Source organism: Kogia breviceps, chromosome 18 (assembly GCF_026419965.1).
Source record: "Kogia breviceps isolate mKogBre1 chromosome 18, mKogBre1 haplotype 1, whole genome shotgun sequence".
NCBI lineage: Eukaryota > Metazoa > Chordata > Mammalia > Artiodactyla > Physeteridae > Kogia > Kogia breviceps.
The window spans coordinates 34,924,195-34,943,267 of NC_081327.1; the positions used below are offsets into that span (position 1 = coordinate 34,924,195).

The following is a 19,073-nucleotide window of genomic DNA, read 5'->3' on the forward strand; positions in this document are numbered from 1 at the left end:
TCTCCATTGTATGACAAAAAGCCATGGTAAATTATAGCTGTTCTCTCTGAGAATTCAAATTAGTATAAGACTGAGTCCTAAGGAGAACAAAAATACTCTGTACAGGAGGACAAAAGCAGTGTATATTTGATTCACTGTTTTATTTTGAATTTCCAAAGTAGTGCCTTGCACGTGGTAAGCACTAAATAAATAGGTATTGAATGAATATATGAGTGAATAAAGATATGGTGTGTTATCAATAACCTCAGAGGACAGTGGAGGAGATACTCCTTGACTCAAGACAGATGCTCGTGTCTACCTTAGCAGTTATCACAGTCCTGCAGAGAAAAGCAAATCAAACTTCACAGAAACGGTTAAGCACTCCATTGCTCTGCTCACAGATGAGGGGAACCTGGGTTGTTATGAATGACTAGAAATTAGCTAGATGGAAAAATAGAGGGAGCAGAGGATGTATATTCCAGACAAAAGGAAGATATAAAAAACATAATTGGTTTTGCGTGTTCAACCTAAAGGATGTATAAGATGGGAACAAGGTAGAAGGGAGAGAGTGATGGAAAATAAAGTTGGGGTGATAGATGTCTCTCGTCTTTGCCTTTTTAAAGCATACTGCTACTGATTTTTTAAAAATACATTTGAAGTCTCTGTATCTAGTATCTAATATCTTCATAATCTGGCTATTAACTAAGGTGCTACTAGCTCAAAAATTATATCATTCTATCAACTCTTAAATATCCCATTTGCCAATATATAGAGAGCTATATGCAATTGGATCAAGTCCTGTGGAAACCTACAATTTTTAGGTGCTCTTTATTTTTATCCATTGATTATGTTATGGTAATGAGGGTTATATTCAAAGAACAACTTAAGTTACCCAAATACTCTTCTTTCCCATTTCTCCTTTCTCCCCTGCTTTACTCATGGTCAGTGTTTACCAGTAGGTTCAATTATTGGCCTTTCAGGTAAGGGACAGTTGAACAGCATTTAACTACTTATCACCCAAATCCTTATTTTAGGTTCCTTTTTAATATTTTTGTTTGTTACATTGGGTGAATGAAAGCGGTTCAGGGGGCTCACAAATTTGTAGAAGAAGGAAAGAGAGGAAGGAAACTAGTATTTATTGAGTGCCTTCTATTTACCAGACACTAAACTTAGCACGTTTTTATGTTTTTACTTAAATTAATATTTTCTTATACAAAACAACATAGGGGTAATTATTACTCTCGGTTTATAGATAAAGGCTCAAGGTTATTCAGTGATTCGTGTAAGTTCACACAGTTCATGTTCAGAAGAGCTAGGGTTCAAAACTAAATATTATTAACCAGGGAGCTTGTGCTATTCTGTATTCCACAAGGGCTCTCTCTTTTATCATTCATTCTAATTCATCCCAAGTCAACTTTTAAAATGTTTATCTATGCAAGTGTCCCCTTTACTGCTTCCAAATTATTTCTCTGCCTTCTCTATACACTTTAATAAAATGAAGGATCCAAAGCACATGGTGTGATATTCAGGTCACATCCCTAGACGGAATGCCACATATGCCTAATGTTGTGTCTATAAAGTGCTCAGATTAATTCAAAATGCAGACTTCTGTGCTGAAAAGAGATGAAATGATTGTCAACTACATTTAATACTTTTTTAGAAAAGGAAAATTTGCATAGACTGACAGCTCATTTTGTTTCCACATCCAATTTTAATATCTGGTTGTTCTTACCAAAGGACAGTCCTGTTTATTTGGCACACACAAAATCCCCAGGCCTATTTTCATGCTTGCAAACAGATGATAAATCAGTAAACAGCATTATTCTTTAATGACACAAACAACAAAGTGGTCCAAACAAGATCTGATAAATTTTTTAAAAAGTTCTCAGAGTAATTCTTTTTACTTCCCCTAATGTTCAATCTATTCCTTTATTGTTCTATTTTTCTTTTGAAGCAAAAGTCTCAGAAAGCAAAATACTCAAAAAAAAACAAAACCCAAAAACGTTTCTATGCCATAAGGTATCTTTAAGATAACTGAGATAACTTCAAGATAACTAACCATGGGCCCATGTATCTCTTCGTTTTTCCCTTTCAAAAATCCTCAGAATTAGAATTCTCTGTCAGAACCAGCAAAGATTGCTAGCAAACTGACAGCAAACCTCTGAATCAATTCATAACTTTGAACAGCATATGGACAACAACCCATATGAGCCTATGCAGTGTATCTAAATTATATCCATAGGAGCCAGCAATCTCAGAACTAAATTGTCTTCTATAACATACGCTGGAAAATAGATACCGTGCCGTGCTATGTCTGACCAGAGCAATAAGTTTTGGATTTTCAGTTTTTGCAAAGGAAATTCTTAGCTTCTGAGGGTACTCTTGTATTACGATTTTCAAAAAACAAAACATACAAAAAAGATTCTGAGTCTATACAAAATAACAAGAGTTTTCTAAAAACTACTTAAGCAAGAAAGTCTAGTTTTCCGAAACAAGCTATACAGTCACACTCAACTCAGAAAGTGGAAGTACAGATCTGTTAATCTATTTTTCTTAGCTTGCACATCGTCCTTAATTACAGTTTAAACAACAAAATGAAACATAAATGGCTTTTTATCAACGGAACATTGCTGGAAGCATCAACAATAAATTATGAATTACTGAAGCAGAAGCCTTTTTGGATCATGTATGCATAATGCTATTCTGCATATTCGGATTCCCAGTTGGCCCTTCTGTTTCATGCAAATTGAGCACCACCTTTTATGATTTAACACTGAGGAAAAACACCTTACTTCATATGGGTAAAAGCTAACACCATATATGAAAAAGACCTCTTATCAGTGTTTAACGCTGTGGAAAAGTCTACTGTGTGAGCAGAGGAGACAGGGCCACCACATTAGAAGCGAGCGTGCATAGGTATTCATTAGCCCACTCAGCCACGCACACAGTTCTCACTTGATGCTTAGGTATGGTAGCCTGAGAAACCCAATAATGATGAATCCACTGTCACGGAGAGATGGAGGCTTTTTACAGACCACTTGAGGAAAGAGATGTTATTTAGGAAAGTCCTCTGTTAAGTTGCAAAGCAACCTGGTGTAATGGAAGAATTTAACGAGATTGCTGATGTCCAAAAAGAGGACAGCTGGCTTACCAAGGTCCTCTTTGCTGTGTGCATAATCAAGGAAGGCTTTTCAGGTCTAATTCAGCTCAGATGGGGCAGAGCTGGCTTAAGGTGGAGGGACAAGGGACTCTGCCTGGAAACCGAAATCCTGAATACAGGAGAGGCATGCATGAGGATTCAGCTGGAGAGAGGATGGTAGGCAGAGGATCAGCTCTGGCTGGCTTGGAATGCGGGAGACCCACTTCCACTTTCAAGAAGTAAATTTTAGTTTCGGGACAAGAGGCGTCTGAATTAAGTTGACATTATTCAAAAAAGCAAAGGAAGACTCTAATTTTCCAGCTTATACAAAAGGATTCCCACGGAGTCTGTGTGTTGGGAGGTTGTGGATGATTTAAAACAACTTGATATGCTAGAATGGAAGGTCATCTTAACAAATTGGAAATTGGGATTAGCCATTATATGGAGAAAGCTGAGTTTAATATTGGCAAAGGAGAGAGAGAAAAAAAAAAAGCCTGCATATTTAAAACCAGGTCCAGGAATCCCAGCTATTTCGTGGCTGGTAAATATCTTCGTTCCTTCCCCACCTTCTCATCTTCCTGGATTTTTCCGTTTTATGTTTCTATGATAACGCCCTTTAGACCGCAATACACTGCACTGTGTACTAGTGAGGGTCACTAGTTTCACAACTACCAGTGAGGCCAATTTCAGAACTACTGTACAACATTCAAAATTCAGCAGAGTCAAAGCTGCAAAGGGACCTGGTTGAGAATGATAAGCCATCTCTTCCATGAAGAGATGGGACATAGCATGGAAATTTAGGAATTAATGGATTCACATAAATAGAATCTTGTCCCATTTCATGATGAGTATTTTTCTATGTGCCAGACATTGGGATAATAGCTGTCTAAGCCCTCGGTTACTCATATCCATCAAAGCACACCTAAGGGGTAGATAGGTAGTATCTGGTATTACAGATGATGAAACTGAGGCTTAAAATAACTTGCCTGTAGTCAGTATTCTCACAAGGGATGTTTGTAGAGGATAAAAAGACATGAAACACATAGTGATTGAAGTTGGCCATTGAGTTGAGATGGAAACCCCACCAAACAAAACATGAATTTTACTCTAAACAGGTAACCGGGGAATGGATATTGAGATAACCCAAGACACTTATTTCAAAGCTCTAATCGGCATCTCCATTATCTAAATTAATTATCACAATCATGCCTTTAGAGTGAGCTTCTTGTTAATAGAATTTTGGTTAAAAAAGAGTCATCAAGAGGAGAAAATAAAAAATATTAGTGTCATCAGATACTCTGGTTCTTCCTCTGTCTTTCCTTAAGCCTAATCAAGCTATAACTGAGGCCAAGTCTATGTCTTTCCTTCCCACAGACCTCTTTAGGGCAGAGTTTTATGTTTATCCTTATTTCTCTGTATATGTGATTCAAATATTTCAGTATAAAACATGAAGACTCCCATTTCTCCAGCCTGCTTTCTGGCAATTTCAATCAAATGTTTTAACTACAACATGCAGGCTGGCGAAGATCATGTTTCTGCTGACCTCAGATTTTCTGCATGCAAGAGATTTCTGTATCTGGAAAAGGTTCATTTATCTCCCTGGACTTGATATGTAATTGCTGAGTATCTTCTGTTTTCACAATTAGAATGGAAGCCACTACTGAAACGCTGTCAGTCAAACTCCTTTTGTTTATAAATTCATCCAACGGGAAGATGAAGAAACCGATGTCTGAGCTGTAGAATTGAGAAGATTCAAGGTGTTGTGGTTGTTTGGTGTGTACATGTGATGTGAGTGACTCAACACATTTTTGACCTTTGTTTTCACCTTTATCTGTATGGCAGTTTGCTTTCCTCTTCTGGCAGAAATATAATTCTCATATATTCAGAAAGAGAATTATTTATGAAATCACTCAACTGTATAGGAGACAAGAGACAGTTGATTTCTATCTCATTTTGTTTTTGATTATGAATTAGTCAGCTGAAAATTGCAGAGGGACCAAGCTGTATGAGAGAGGAGGATGATCACAGCAACTTCGAATTGAAAGACGTGCTGCAAGTTTCTTAGAAAATGCCAAATACTGAAACCATCTCCCTTAAAGATCCAATTAAAAAGAGGGTTCATCCACCTATCAATTATGGATTTGAATATATTGGCTCTCTCAAAATATTAACCTTCATCTGGTGGATTAGGACTTGTAAATCATGAAGTTCTCAGTGGAGAAACATCAGCTATTGACCATTTTAAAGTCCATCTGAAGAAGGAAAAACAATTCTGAATATGAGTTTATCATTTGATTCTCTCATGTTTCAGACATACCAAAAATATTACCATAGTTTTAAAATAAATAATGTCTAGTATTTGAATTTTTGGGGTGGTTTTGTGTTCTCTCATCATTAATAAGGAATGAGTAACAGGCTCACAAGACATCCATTGCTTTGTTTCTAAATGTTAAGAGGAGACAAACTGTGTTTTTTTCCTACTTTCATGGAAACTATCCAGATGCTAAAAAAGTGAAACAAAACTCGTGCATTTCTGATCCAGGAAAAGGGAGATAGAGTATACACTTGACATATCTGTTCCAAAGACCTGTGTTCATGATTTATTCTATTTGAATCCTAAATCCAAAATCATAGAGAACATATGTCTTAGTTTCCACAAGACAGTCCTGGTGTTTCTAGGCATAAATATAAATATAAATAGCAACCCCTTTCACTTTAAAAAATATCCCAGTTGGGGCAATATATGGTCACTCTTTGTAAAATAAATCAACACATAATTTTAAATAAACAATCATGGCACAGAGAGTGTTCTTTCTGTCCATTTTGTGATACCTAGAATCTTTTTTTTTTTTTGCAATTATTTCACACACACACACACACCTGTGAGGTAAGTCAAAACTTAAATCCTATTTTCTGGTTTCAAGATAAAACAGATAATTCACATGCCTTTAAATATTCTACTACAGGGTTTATTGAAATGTGTGATGGGGCATGAAGAGTTTTCCTAGGTGCACAAACTTTTACTTTGTACTAATTCCAAAAATTAGAGAAAACACTTGAAACTCATTTTAGGGCATAATAAATATAGTACAAAACTACACTTTCACAGGCACCCAGTAACTACCTCTCATTCATCCAACTTATGTTTACGCAGTGTCTTTGACGGGCCATACCTGTAATGGGCACATCTTGAAATCGCAGAATGCACAGAAAGCACCAAGGAGCTCAGAATTCTGGGACGGGAAAACACTTCTTCCCAGAGAATCTTTAAACGTAGGGCATTTGATATGCAAAAATAATGACTAATACCTATTAGCTCACAATCAAAGTAAGCATGGCTCATACTTCTGCACAGACTTTCAGCTCAGTTTGGAATTTCTGAGGGGGCTCTCATCTTAGGCATGTTCACGCGACTTCCACAAAAAAAGAAATGTTGGCAGTGTTATCCAAAAAACAAAGACAATGTACTTGGATTAGAGCTCCTAATTCAGGGAGGCTAACGCATGTAACTCCTCTATTGAGGAGAAAGATCAAGATTTCATTTCCTTAATGTTTATCATAGTGGAAGCCAGCTGAATGAGTAATATCTATATAATAGCTTTCTCATTTCCTTTTCTGAGATGCATCCACTTTATCAAAGGATCCCCAAAGATCTAAGTAGCATTTTGTTAAAGGGTAAGGCCAGAATATATTTAACAACAGCCATAAAATGTTATTTCACTTCATAAAGGAAGTTTTACCAAAATTCACTACCTCCTTGAAACAGAACAGAGAAAATGAGCCAAATGTCATGAGCCAAATTTTACTCTTCAAATTGAGCATAGTTTTTATATAGACCATTCATAAATCTAAACAAATGCCTATAGTAAAGCCAGAAAACAGCCCCAGATGATACATTTATTCTGCTAATCATTCTAAAACAGCTGAAACTAAGGCTTAAACACTTCTGAGCCAAAATAGACAGCTAAAAGTCATCGTTAAATGTACAGCAGCTTAGTAAAGAAAAATGCACAGATGAGATAGACTTTTTAAAAATGATCTATGACCTTCATATGTAATAGACAATAGTTAAGGGAAATGGTTAATCCGAGCTTGGTTCTCAAGAAATAATGAAATGCATTAAATGTTTTCTGTGAGTAAAAGACTTAACAATAAAATCAGTTCATATTAGCTCCAAAATAATACTGATAAGGAGTGTCCTTCAAGAAAGATTTTCTGATCTAATTGTTATTGTCAAAGTTGGTACAGGCTTAAAACAAATACCTCTAATGTGTATCCAAAAACTAGATGAAATTAGAATAGGCTTTCCCTAAAGACTTGGTAAACATTCAATTAAAACTTAACAACTGCAAAGTATAAGCCAGCCCCTCCTCTATCAGATATCTCGGTATAATGTACTTGGATAACATCAGATATCTCAGTAAAATTACTGGAACTTTCACAGGGGTTAAATCTTACTGTCCATTTTTATTTTAAGTAAGGTGATTGAGGTATTCTGGGATAAAATTAACTTAAACATTCACAATTCCTTTATCTATTGTTTCAATATTGGAAAGAGGAAGTGATGTAATTACCATGCCTTTAGGCTGATAAGCTAAGTTTCAACTGCTCATAGGTGAAGAAAAATTATTTTACTGATATCTTCAGTCAAATTATGAAATCACATCCTATTTTCCAATGTATATTCTACGCTGTTTCACAATGCTAATGTATTTACCTTCATTTTTCTTGATGGTAAAATTCGGATTGTTGACCATTTCTGGAAGAAGACTGTATAAGAAATAATGTCCGTTTTTCGGATCATCTTTGTCCATGGCACTCACTGTTTGAATGACCTGTAACATAAAACTTGACGTCAGCACTTCTGATGACATCAGAGGGCTTGCACTGCCTTTAAAAGCTGAGTGACATTCCTTTACTAGAGTGATACTTTGGTCCAAGGAATATTTTTCAGTTTTCTAAGTTGTTATGGATGGTTCACACCAAGAATAAGGAGAAATATTCATCACTTTAAAACCTAGCTTTGATAAGTTGATGAAAATTACGGTCATTACTTTTGTGTCCATTTGGTATCTGTGGCTTGAAATAGCAAATTTAAGGGTATTTGAAAATTCCAAGGGCAATTACAGGCTTCTTTCCACTTTGAGTATGTACGGGCTTCTAGAATGAAATTTGGAATTGTTACAGTGATTGCAGTGTGGCTCTTGGGAGGATCTTGGAGGTAAAGTACTTAAATCTTGAATCCTCACAACTCGTCTTTCATTTTACTCATTAGGTTACAAGTGTTTGCCAAATAGAATGTTCCTCGGCACAAACATCACTGCCACAAACCTTTCTGAAGAGTTGCATCTGTTCCCTCCCAATAGTGAATACTGTTTTTAAAGCTAGTGGATAACACATGCAAACAATGCTTTGGAGTGTATCCTGAGATGAATAAATTATAGGGATTAGAAGAATTACCACCGTGCAGAGAACTGTTTGGATAGATACACATACTCAGAATTGGTGCCAGTTGAATGTGCTTATTTCATTTGCAAAGCTGCATTAACTTAGTGCTAAGTTGTTGCTTGGGATGTCAGAGAATTAGCTTAATAATTCATATTTATGAGTCTGTGATATTAATCACTTCAATATGAAACACTGGGCAACAGCTAATGTAGTAAAAATTATAGCTTATACTACTACTGTAAATAGTTACAACATAATTTCTACCAAAAAAAAATGCCTATGAAGCATGACAGTCAAGGGTATAATCAGATTTACCATAAAAAATTAACAGGGAAATACTCTCAGGTTTGTGAAATTTAGAGAATATAATTATGATGCTTAATGTTATGTCAGTTTTAACAGTAATGTGCCATTGAACTTTGCCAGTATCATTAAAGAGAAAAAAATGGATCACTTCTTTTTCAGAAAAAGACATCATTGCCTTGTAACTTATCACCTAAATAAGATGAGAACCACAATTTAGAACATTTTCAATAGCTGTGAAGTTTTGCATTGTATCACCCACATGCTATACGATAAGCAGTGCATCAAGGTTATTTGGGGCATAAATGAAATAACTTCTCTCATTTTCTATTTCTCCATTTTTGTAGATGGAACATATTCCTACTTTGTAGGTATTTTACTCTTGTTAAAGACCTTGTGAAATGTCTTATAATTGTACTTAGCTTGAGTAACAATATAACAAAAAATAGCACAAAATATAACTCATGGTGAAGGCAGTGAGACAGTCATTAAGTTGATGGACTCTGAAATACAGCTGCCTTGATAGAAGTCATAGTCTTATCCTTTACTCATTGCATGAAATGGAGGGATTTACTTAACTCTTTGAAACTCAGTATTCTTATGTTCCTAAATTTTAAATCAAAAGAATACTTTTCTCATAGGGTCGTTTTAATTCTTTATGTAAATTCATGTCAATCTGTTAATATAGTTTCTGGTTCCTAGTAACTGTTCAATGAGTATTAATCATCATCATTATTATTTATTATTTTTTGTTAAGGTCACTACCATTTATTCATGACATGGCACATTGATAAGTGTAACAACTTAGATGTTACACAAACAGGCCTCGTTTCATCAGATTAGGTGGGAAAGCAATTATATTTACTATATCTAAACAACTAGCATATTTGCCTTGACATTTAGGTGCAGAGAGATTCCTTGGGCTTCTAGTTTTATAAAGAAGAAAGTACAAGGGGAAAAACTGAAACACAGATGACTCTTTTATAGACAACGTACGTGTACAAATATTTAACACAATAATTTGACAAGAACCTTCTTTTAGGCAGTTATGAAGAACAAAGTGGGAAAAAGTTACTTGTGAGCACATGTAGCATCGTCTTCTCCCTTTACCCAATTTTGTTTCAAAAAGACTTCTATTCCTAAGTGCACCTGTTGAAGAAATCATTCCTGAAGTGTGTGAGCACATGTGAAGAAAAAGAGCAAACAAAGAAAGGATGTGTCCACAGTGGCTGTATCAATTTACATTCCCACCAACAGTGCAAGAGGGTTCCCTTTTCTCCACACCCTCTCCAGAATTTATGGTTTGTAGATTTTTTGATGATGGCCATTCTGACCCGTGTGGAGGTTCCTTAAAAAACTAAAAATAGAACTACTATATGACCCAGCAATCCCACTACCAGGCATATACCCTGAGAAAACCATAATTCGAAGAGTCATGTACCAAAATGTTCATTGCAGCTCTATTTACAATAGCCAGGACATGGAAGCAACCTAAGTGTCCACTGACAGATGAATGGATAAAGAAGATGTGGCACATATATACAATGGAATATTACTCAGCCATAAAAAGGAACGAAACTGAGTTATTTGTGAGGTGGATGGACCTAGAGACTGTCATACAGAGTGAAGTAAGTCGGAAAGAGAAAAACAAATACTGTATGCTAACACATATATATGGAATCTAAGGAAAAAAAAAAAAAGGTCATGAAGAACCTAGGGGCCGGACAGGAATAAAGACTCAGACCTACTAGAGAATGGACTTGAGGACACGGGGAGGGGGAAGGGTAAGCTGTGACGAAGTGAGAGAGTGGCATGGACTTATATACACTACCAAATGTAAAATAGATAGCTAGTGGGAAGCAGCAGCATAGCACAGGGAGATCAGCCTGGTGCTTTGTGACCACCTAGAGGGGTGGGATAGGTAGGGTGGGAGGGAGAAGCAAGAGGGAGGAGATATGGGAACATATGTATATGTATAACTGATTCACTTTGTTATAAAGCAGAAACTAACACACCATTGTAAAGCAATTATACTCCAATAAAGATATTTTTAAAAACACATGAAAAGTAATGCTCAACATTACTAAAAAAAAAAAAAAAAAAAGGAAAGAGGATGTCTTATATTCTGGGGTGGGAATCATTCGTAACTAAGAGCATTCTTAAGGTGTATTTAATGGATAGAGCTGCTACAAGCAATACCATTTCTAATATTTCTAAGTCATCTGCATGAAAAAGACTCAGACGTGCTGGCGAGTGAATCTACATGTTACGCTCTCACAACCAAAACAAAAGAGGCAATAATTTAGCTTACCTGAAGTAAATGAGTATAATTACCTGTCATACCACATCTCAGAAGTTTGGTCTAAATATTACATCTGCAATAAGTATTTTTTCCACCATTTATTTAAGCCAGGAAATCTGTTAGACATCCAACTTCTTGAGCTTGCTGAACCAAAAAGTCTTGGGACAGGGCCTAGAAATCTGCATTTTAAAGTCTTGTAGGTGATTCTGATGCATGCTTAAGTCTGGGATCCACTCTTTTGAGTCAAGGGAGCAGATTGGTGTCCATAGGTCTCTTATTACTGTTCATTAGAAGAGTTTGTACTGTCAAGTTCACATCAAAATCAGTGCATGATGTGTTGGGAAATAAGTGATGAAATGGTGAATCTTTAAATTAACTTCCAAATATCCTATGAACTGGCTATGGTTAAGACTTTGGTTTAAACCATTTTTGACACTTCATTTTATTTTAATGCAATGGCCACTGTCTGATAATTTTCTCTGAGAGTAGATGCCTGGTAGATCACTTGAAGGACTTTATGCTATTAAAATGCGTTGTTACCCATATTTAAAAGGCTGAAATTTTCACTGATGTAATAACATCTGAACACATTTGGCTTTAAACAACAGAAGAAAAAGAATAGATTTATTCAAGGAAGTGCACCTCCACACAAGCAGATTTTATAGGTACACTGAGTTGATGGCAAATGAAAACTGCATGCATTTCCCACTGTGAGCTACTTTGACATCAGCTGATTTTTAAGTAATTGGACAACTATTTCATGAAAATGATATAAAAATTTCTGAAGAGGTCATAGATTTTTAGTAGTAAATGTACAGCATATAGCTTAAATACTTTCCTTTCTAGCAATAAAGTTAGGATGCAGTTGAAAAATATAATGCTTGATAACTTACTGTGGATTAATTTCAAGGGAAGGTAAAAGCTAATATACTTCTCTATCAGAAAAACAAAGCATATCTGAGATTGGGCATAAGGAAATAAATTTCAGGGCCATACTTGAATTTCCATGGGAGCAGACTCTGATCTATTTCTTGAGAGTACTGAGTTGAAATCAAATGACCTTTCTAAGCGTAAAACTGAAAAGAAATATTTTTTCAGAACTGTCTGCCATATCATAATTCTGACTTTTAAAAAACTATTCATTGTTTATCAATAATGCTAAACCTCAGTTAGATCTTTAATTTAGTTTATTAAACATTATTTTAGATTTTTATAGTAACTCAAAAGTAATTAATAGTAGTAGGTTTCACTGTCATTAACTTTTCAAAAGGCAAGCAGCCAGCAAACAAACACATTTCTGATTATCTGATCTGTTGACAACCTTAAAACTCTTCTTGGAATCTATTAGAATATCCCCTGTGAGTTCCTGTAGTTTTTGTTCTTAGATGATGAGTTGGGTTTCCCCCCCCTTTCACTGCTATTAGAACAGTTTCTGGCACATAGTAACTTTTTAATAAGTATTGTCTAAATGAATAAATGAATGGATGAATAAATAAATCATGTCAGGCATGTTTTAGCATCACCACTAATTCTATGTAACTTTGAGAGGTAGGTATGAAGAGACTTATCAGAACTCTAGTGCATCAAAGACATTGTAACATCTGATCCCAAGTAAATTGGATAACAAACTCCCTACATCTTCCTGCCCCACATGTCAGACTGCCTCAAAATCTTGTTGGCATTCATATCTTCCGCACATGTACTTCAGTTAAATTGGGGCTTAGACTTCCAATATTTTGGAGAGTGCATAAAGATGAACTTATCCATTCTTGACATTCATGTTCTTTGCTTTATGGATATTAAGGTTCCCTTTTTTTTTGAAGTTGGTGGAAAGAGAGTGAGTGAGGAGACATCAAAGGCAGTACAGCATAATTTTTGGTTTTCTATTCATTCCTTTGCCTATTATTGTTAGTTTATTTCTGGTTACCAATGTTAACATTTGGTTTTCTATTCATTCTTTTGCCTATTATTGATAGTTTATTTCTGGTTACCAATGTAAACGTTCCTGAAATACTAGCTTCTGTTTGTTAGAACAGTAGTTTTCAACTTGAGGAAGGAAAAGATGATACATGAAAGTAGAATTGTATGAAATTATTTATATATGCACATATATGAATATGAAGGAAAAGTCCAGAGCTTTTATCAGATTAACAATGGTGTCCATAACTGAAGGGAACAAAACAAAATAGGCTAAGAGCCATCCCATGAAAGAGCGGTCTTTGCAAATACAAATTTTGTCTACAAGAGAAATCAAGTTATACCAATGATGACTAATTGAAAAAGGAGGACATACAGGAATTTGAGGAAACTATATTAAAACCCACATGACCCAATTAGCCTCAGTTATTTCAAAACTGTATAACATAGTTCAAAATGAGCACTGCTCATATCCATTTAATGTACAGTTCCTGGATACTTTTTTTATAATTTGTAAGGCAATCCAGTTTCTATCAAGATTTTTCTTTTCCTCCCCAAAGTGTTGTCCCATGTCACATTTCTTTGCATGAATATATCCTTGTCTTTAAAAAGTATTAGGTGGCTATTGAGAGCATGTATCTTAGAGGTCTGACCTACAGAAAATACAACAGGAGAATGTAGATGAGATTGTATATGTTTCTTTTAAACACTAACTGAAGTCCTCAGTCCTCTCAGTAGACATTTGGGACCTGTGCCTTCATTAACCCACCACAGAACTTCTGACATTTTCCTCAGTTTCATTCTTTTTCATTCCCTTTCCCTTTACTGTAACTAAGTTAAGGTAAAATGATACAAAACAAGGACTCTTAAAGGATGTATTATACAAAGTTTGAATTTTCCAGTTTATCCTGTTTCTTATTTTCTTTTGCTTGTCTCTGCATATTTCATCTGTATTTTGTGCATCTCTGAAATGATCAATATTTTTGAAAAATTACTCCATCACTTGCTCTGCTTTGAAAACCTCATTAGTAAAGTCCACAGTTTTTAACAGAATTTAGAAGTCTCAACTGCCTTTTTAGTCTTATCTCCTCTCCATCTTCCACTACACAACTTCACAGAAATATTTCCTGATGCCTCATTAATATCATAAACATTACTTCCTAGGCTGAAAATGCATCCTATTGTTTATTCTTCTTAAGCAAGAAGATTTTTCCAGCTGGCTTTCATTTGCCACTAGTGGTATAGTTTTCTCTGAAGGAAATTCAAAAGATTTTATAATCAACTATGTTTGGTAAATGCCCAAGACCATTTGGTTCTAGCCCTTTGGGGATTCATATGTATTTATAAATGCAAGGGGATCTTACAGTTAAACAAAACCAGTAGAAGATAATGTTCTTTAATTTCATTTAATACAGTGGTTCCCAATCTTATTGGGAAAAACATGCGCGCACACACACCCAGACATACCACACATCCTACCATATACTGACATGCTATACCCTAAAAGTGTTTCTCAGGCTGTCACTTTAAGACACGCTATCCTCCAGAACCCCATATGAGTCTTAAAGGCCTGGGGACCTGTTTAATCTCCTTTTGAAGGTGTTGTGTCTACAAAGCTTGGTGGTTATAGCACTAATTCCATTTGCATCTCTGCCCTTCCAACAATACATCAGCTTCTCTTGGTACCAGATCTTACCCAATTTATGTCACTAATACAAAGCCTAATAAGACTAAAACCTCCTAATAGCTAGTGTCAGTTTTACTTTCTGGAAAAAAATGTGCTCATCATCATGGCTTCCATGAACAAATAAAAGCAAGCATACACGTGTGCGTACCATGCTTCCATCTAAATTCTTATTTACTAACTTGTAGGTTGAAAATACAATGAAGAGAGAACATCAGTCAGTAACAACCCAAGATTTGTAAACAATCCTTCATACCATTGTTTTTTCTGTGGATCATCAATCCTAATATTTAGGTGAAGGGCCAGAATAAAGCATGTGGATTTGGAATCATGCAAGAGGTTCAGCCAAAGCATACAGAGGCTGCAAACATGACTTCAAAAAAGATTTAGATTGTATGTGTTCCTGTAAGTTGATTCTGCTGTACTTAAAAGAAAATAATTATATTAGCCCACAGATTCATATGGGGAGGAATGAAGTACAAGCCCTTTCTTCACTCTTGACAAATTCACTTGTAAATTATCAGAGGAAGAGTTATTCCAATACAGGGGAATTGACTGTCCTCTTTTATATTGACCCATTTAGGCATTGTTTATAGTGTTTTGCTCCAAATCAAGGATCATAAATATATAACAATAACAGCAATAAAAACAATACTAATAAAATATTTTGCTTTTGAAACTATGGAACTAGTTAAAATATATACTACTAATAATTACAATTATTTATTGAGCACTTGATGTTGAGCTAGATATTTCTAAAATGTGAGAGTTTAAACTAACAGAAGTTAAGACCCTAGGTCACAAAACTAGTAAATGGCAGAGCTGTGACTCAGACTTAGATTGTGCTAGTTTCAAACCTTCAAACCTTCAAAAATTCCGAGTTTTTTTCACTTTTTTGCCTTTTTTTTTTAGCTTTTCCCCCGTCAAAATTGCACTCTAAAAGTTATACTTCTATTAATGACTCTCTTGAAATGATTTTTTTACATGTGACTTCTTCAAATATTGTTTTATACATTCCACTAATCTACCTTCCCCTTACTTCACCTAAAGTAAAATGAAAATCATATTTTATGCATTTTGTTGAGGCCATCAATTTCATCTGTTCTAAAATCAATCCTGTCTCTTTCTTGTGTATGCAGATAGAGCCTAAAAAATGCCCTCTGGCAGGAAAGTTAAAATTAAATCTCCTGTATTTATTGTTTCATGAGTGTTATAAAATGCTATAATTTCATTTCATTTTCACATTTATTAGAAAAAGACCAACAGAAACTAAAAAAATATATAAATATGGTAGCAAACTCATTCATTGCTGCTATTTATCAAGGGATAATTCTACTTTTCTTTTTCTGTGGAATGCTTTGAATAGAGTGTGTTATTGATCACAGGAGGTTTTTTTTTTTTTTTTTTTGAAAAGTGCTCACTCTTGATCATAATCTTATTCTCATTACTGTTTTTCTAAAAAGTGTGTCACACAGGCAATGGAATTTCAAAGTCTGCTCCTTGGGAAGCATTGTGAAATCCTAGAAAATACAGGGACTGGGGCACCTCCAAGAATAGACTTTGAAGCCCATCTCTCCTACTTTTCATGCCCTTAGTTAAGACCCTTACTCTCTTATCAGCCTCAGCCCCCGTATCTGTAAAATGTCATTGCAACACCAAACTCCCAGAACGGTGATGTTAATAGCATGTTAGATGTCTGTATGTATTATTTCATTCATGGAAGCATGCAGCCTCTCCAGTCACCTCTCTCCACCTCCACTGCCAGCATCTTAGGCCAGGCTACCATTATCTTGTGCAATTACAACCTTCTAGATGCTCTTCCTGTTTCATTGCATGTGCACGCGTCTGCATGTGTATATGTGTGTGTATGGATTTTATTCAAACATAATACTCTTTTTGTCCAATTTCATTCTTGCTTATTACACTTGTATTACATTTGCTTATTACTCTTATTATACTCAGCCACAGATGTCTTCAATTTCTCAAACAAACCAAGGTTTTTCTCCCTTCAGGGTCTTTGCACAAGCTTATCCTGTTGGCTAGAAGGCTCTTGTTTCCACTTCTTGTATGACTACCCTTTCTCATTTTTGTTCAATTTCAGCCTAAATGATATCCCTTTAAAAAGTAACTTTCTTGACAACACTACGTAAAGTAGATCTCTGCTTTTTCTTTGTTCTCTTCTGTCTATACTGTGTTGTTTTCTTCAACTCATTTTCAAAATTTAAATTATTGACTCATTCTGTGTTTTTTTATTATCCCTCTTCCTCATTCAGTTCCATTGGAGAGAACACTTTTTTTGTTCTTTCACATTGTTTCCTCAGGTCATATTACAATACTTAGCATCTTGTAGATACACAATAAATATTGTTCAATAAATAAATGAATGAGTTTTCACTTGTGCACTGTGTGTCTGTGAATAAAACAAGTGTTTCCATGGTAATATCTGAGAAACTAATTATTGAAATATTTGTCACTGCTAAATTAGAATCATGATTCTAAAATTTTGTGGATATCCCTTACTACATGACATGCATTGGCTAGATACATATTTGTAAGTATGGGCTGTTATCTTTTTTGACCTGTGATATTCCCATGATAAACAAACTTTATATTGCTGCAGTATTGGTCAGAGATAGGAGGGATTAAGAGATAAACCAAAGTATGTTTTTAACCCAGACGTAATTAACTTGATGCTAAATAGAACATCTCGACTTCTATAGATAGTGATGAAGCTCAAATTATACTCCACTAGATTTATTTATAGTAACAGGGGAAGCTCCTTCCTGAAGGAAAAATAGCTGAAGAGGTCGGCTGCTAACTAATTCTCAAACAATAAATATTCTCTGAGACTAAACAAGAGACCTTGAGTCACCCCAGGAAACACAATATTTTCAGTTCAGTCCCTGTGTCAATGAACTATCTGGAGCACATTACCCTAATTCTGTATGTATGGTAAGCAGGAGGTAAACATCTGAAATAAAATCTTAGAAAGACCCTATTGAGGAGGTAAGATGTAGAACAGAGCTATGGAAGGCCCTCTGTCCAACACTGATCACTGATGTTCTCTATTTCTCTTTCATGTTTGGTTTTGAGTATGGTGTTATCATAGTGAAGGAAGATACTGGTTTCTCCTGAAGGAGCTGTTACCTGGTCCTCCACCCATCCCACCAGCGTACCATTCTCTTCAGACAGAACCTGGTTTATCCCCAGCTGACTCCTTTCCAGCACTTGATAGATGTTTCCTATCTCTGGTGGAATGTGCCCTATACTAAGCGGTCTTTTCATTAAGACAGTTCCATTTCCTCTCATCTCTCCAGCCCCCTTTCTGCCCAGAGGATTTGAGGTATTTTCTTGCAATTCTACCACTTCTCTAATTTTATCAAGTGCCTACCAGAGAGAAAACTCTATGAGGGAAAAAGACTGATGTTTGTCTGCCACTAAATCCCCAGTACCCAGCCAAGTCTTGGCATACAGTTTGTGTTCAATAAATATTTACTGTCTGATCAAAACCTATCATCCTATTAGACACATGAACTTTCCATCAGCTATCTTGCCTTCTAATTTTGAAATCCTCAACCCATACGCTCATTTCTGCTTTGGCCCTTAAAGAGGAGCAAGTGGAGAGAATCTTTTTATTCATGCTGTTAAACTGAGGGCCAAGTAATTTGTAGATGACTATATCATGGCATTATTGAATTGGAGACTAAAGGTATACATCACCTTATAACTTTTAACTTAAGATAAATTACCTGTAACTATTGGGGGGAAATTGTTTTAAATACGAGTAACTAGCCATCAGAAAATACCACATCAACATCTGATTTTGAAGTGGAGGGATTATTTAAAAGGATTCTAATCAAAAGGGATTCACGTTGATTTTTTATAATATTGACTGTGAACTCTCTCTCTTTGTCATGGGTGGTTGTTACTCTCTTAAGGGAACCAATTCAAGAAAATGTCATCTTTTAGTTCAGAATCATGGGAAGGTGGGAAGAAGAGACAGGACTTCCAGTTCTACTTTCAAAGTAAACCTATGCCAATTTGAGTACAGATGTACCATGAACTAGAGATCTATCTTAGAGAAGAGGAAGGTGGCCTCCCTTCTTTCTTTCTTTCTTTTTTTTTTTGGACTCTGTTTAAATGAGTCCAGCGGAAAAGAGTCAAGTGCAGTAGAATTCTTTACGTTCATGTTGATACTGGTTTTCATTTTGTGAGATGTTTTAAAGAACTCTTTACAGAGGCTCACTCAATCCAGATGATTTTTTTATGGATTGAGTTTTTTTAATGGCTTGTGCTTGATT

The 19,073-nt window shown here is 35.5% G+C and overlaps 1 protein-coding gene across 2 annotated transcripts in view; it reads right to left on the reverse strand.

Annotated features, from left to right (window-relative positions):
• CDH8 (cadherin 8) overlaps positions 1-19,073 on the reverse strand; it is a 374,358-nt gene that overhangs the window by 44,209 nt on the left and 311,076 nt on the right. For both annotated transcript variants that reach the window (XM_059044956.2, XM_059044955.2), the window contains exon 10: positions 7,836-7,953. In XM_059044956.2, the coding sequence (XP_058900939.1) occupies positions 7,836-7,953 (118 nt within the window). The remainder of the gene's footprint in view (positions 1-7,835; positions 7,954-19,073) is intronic.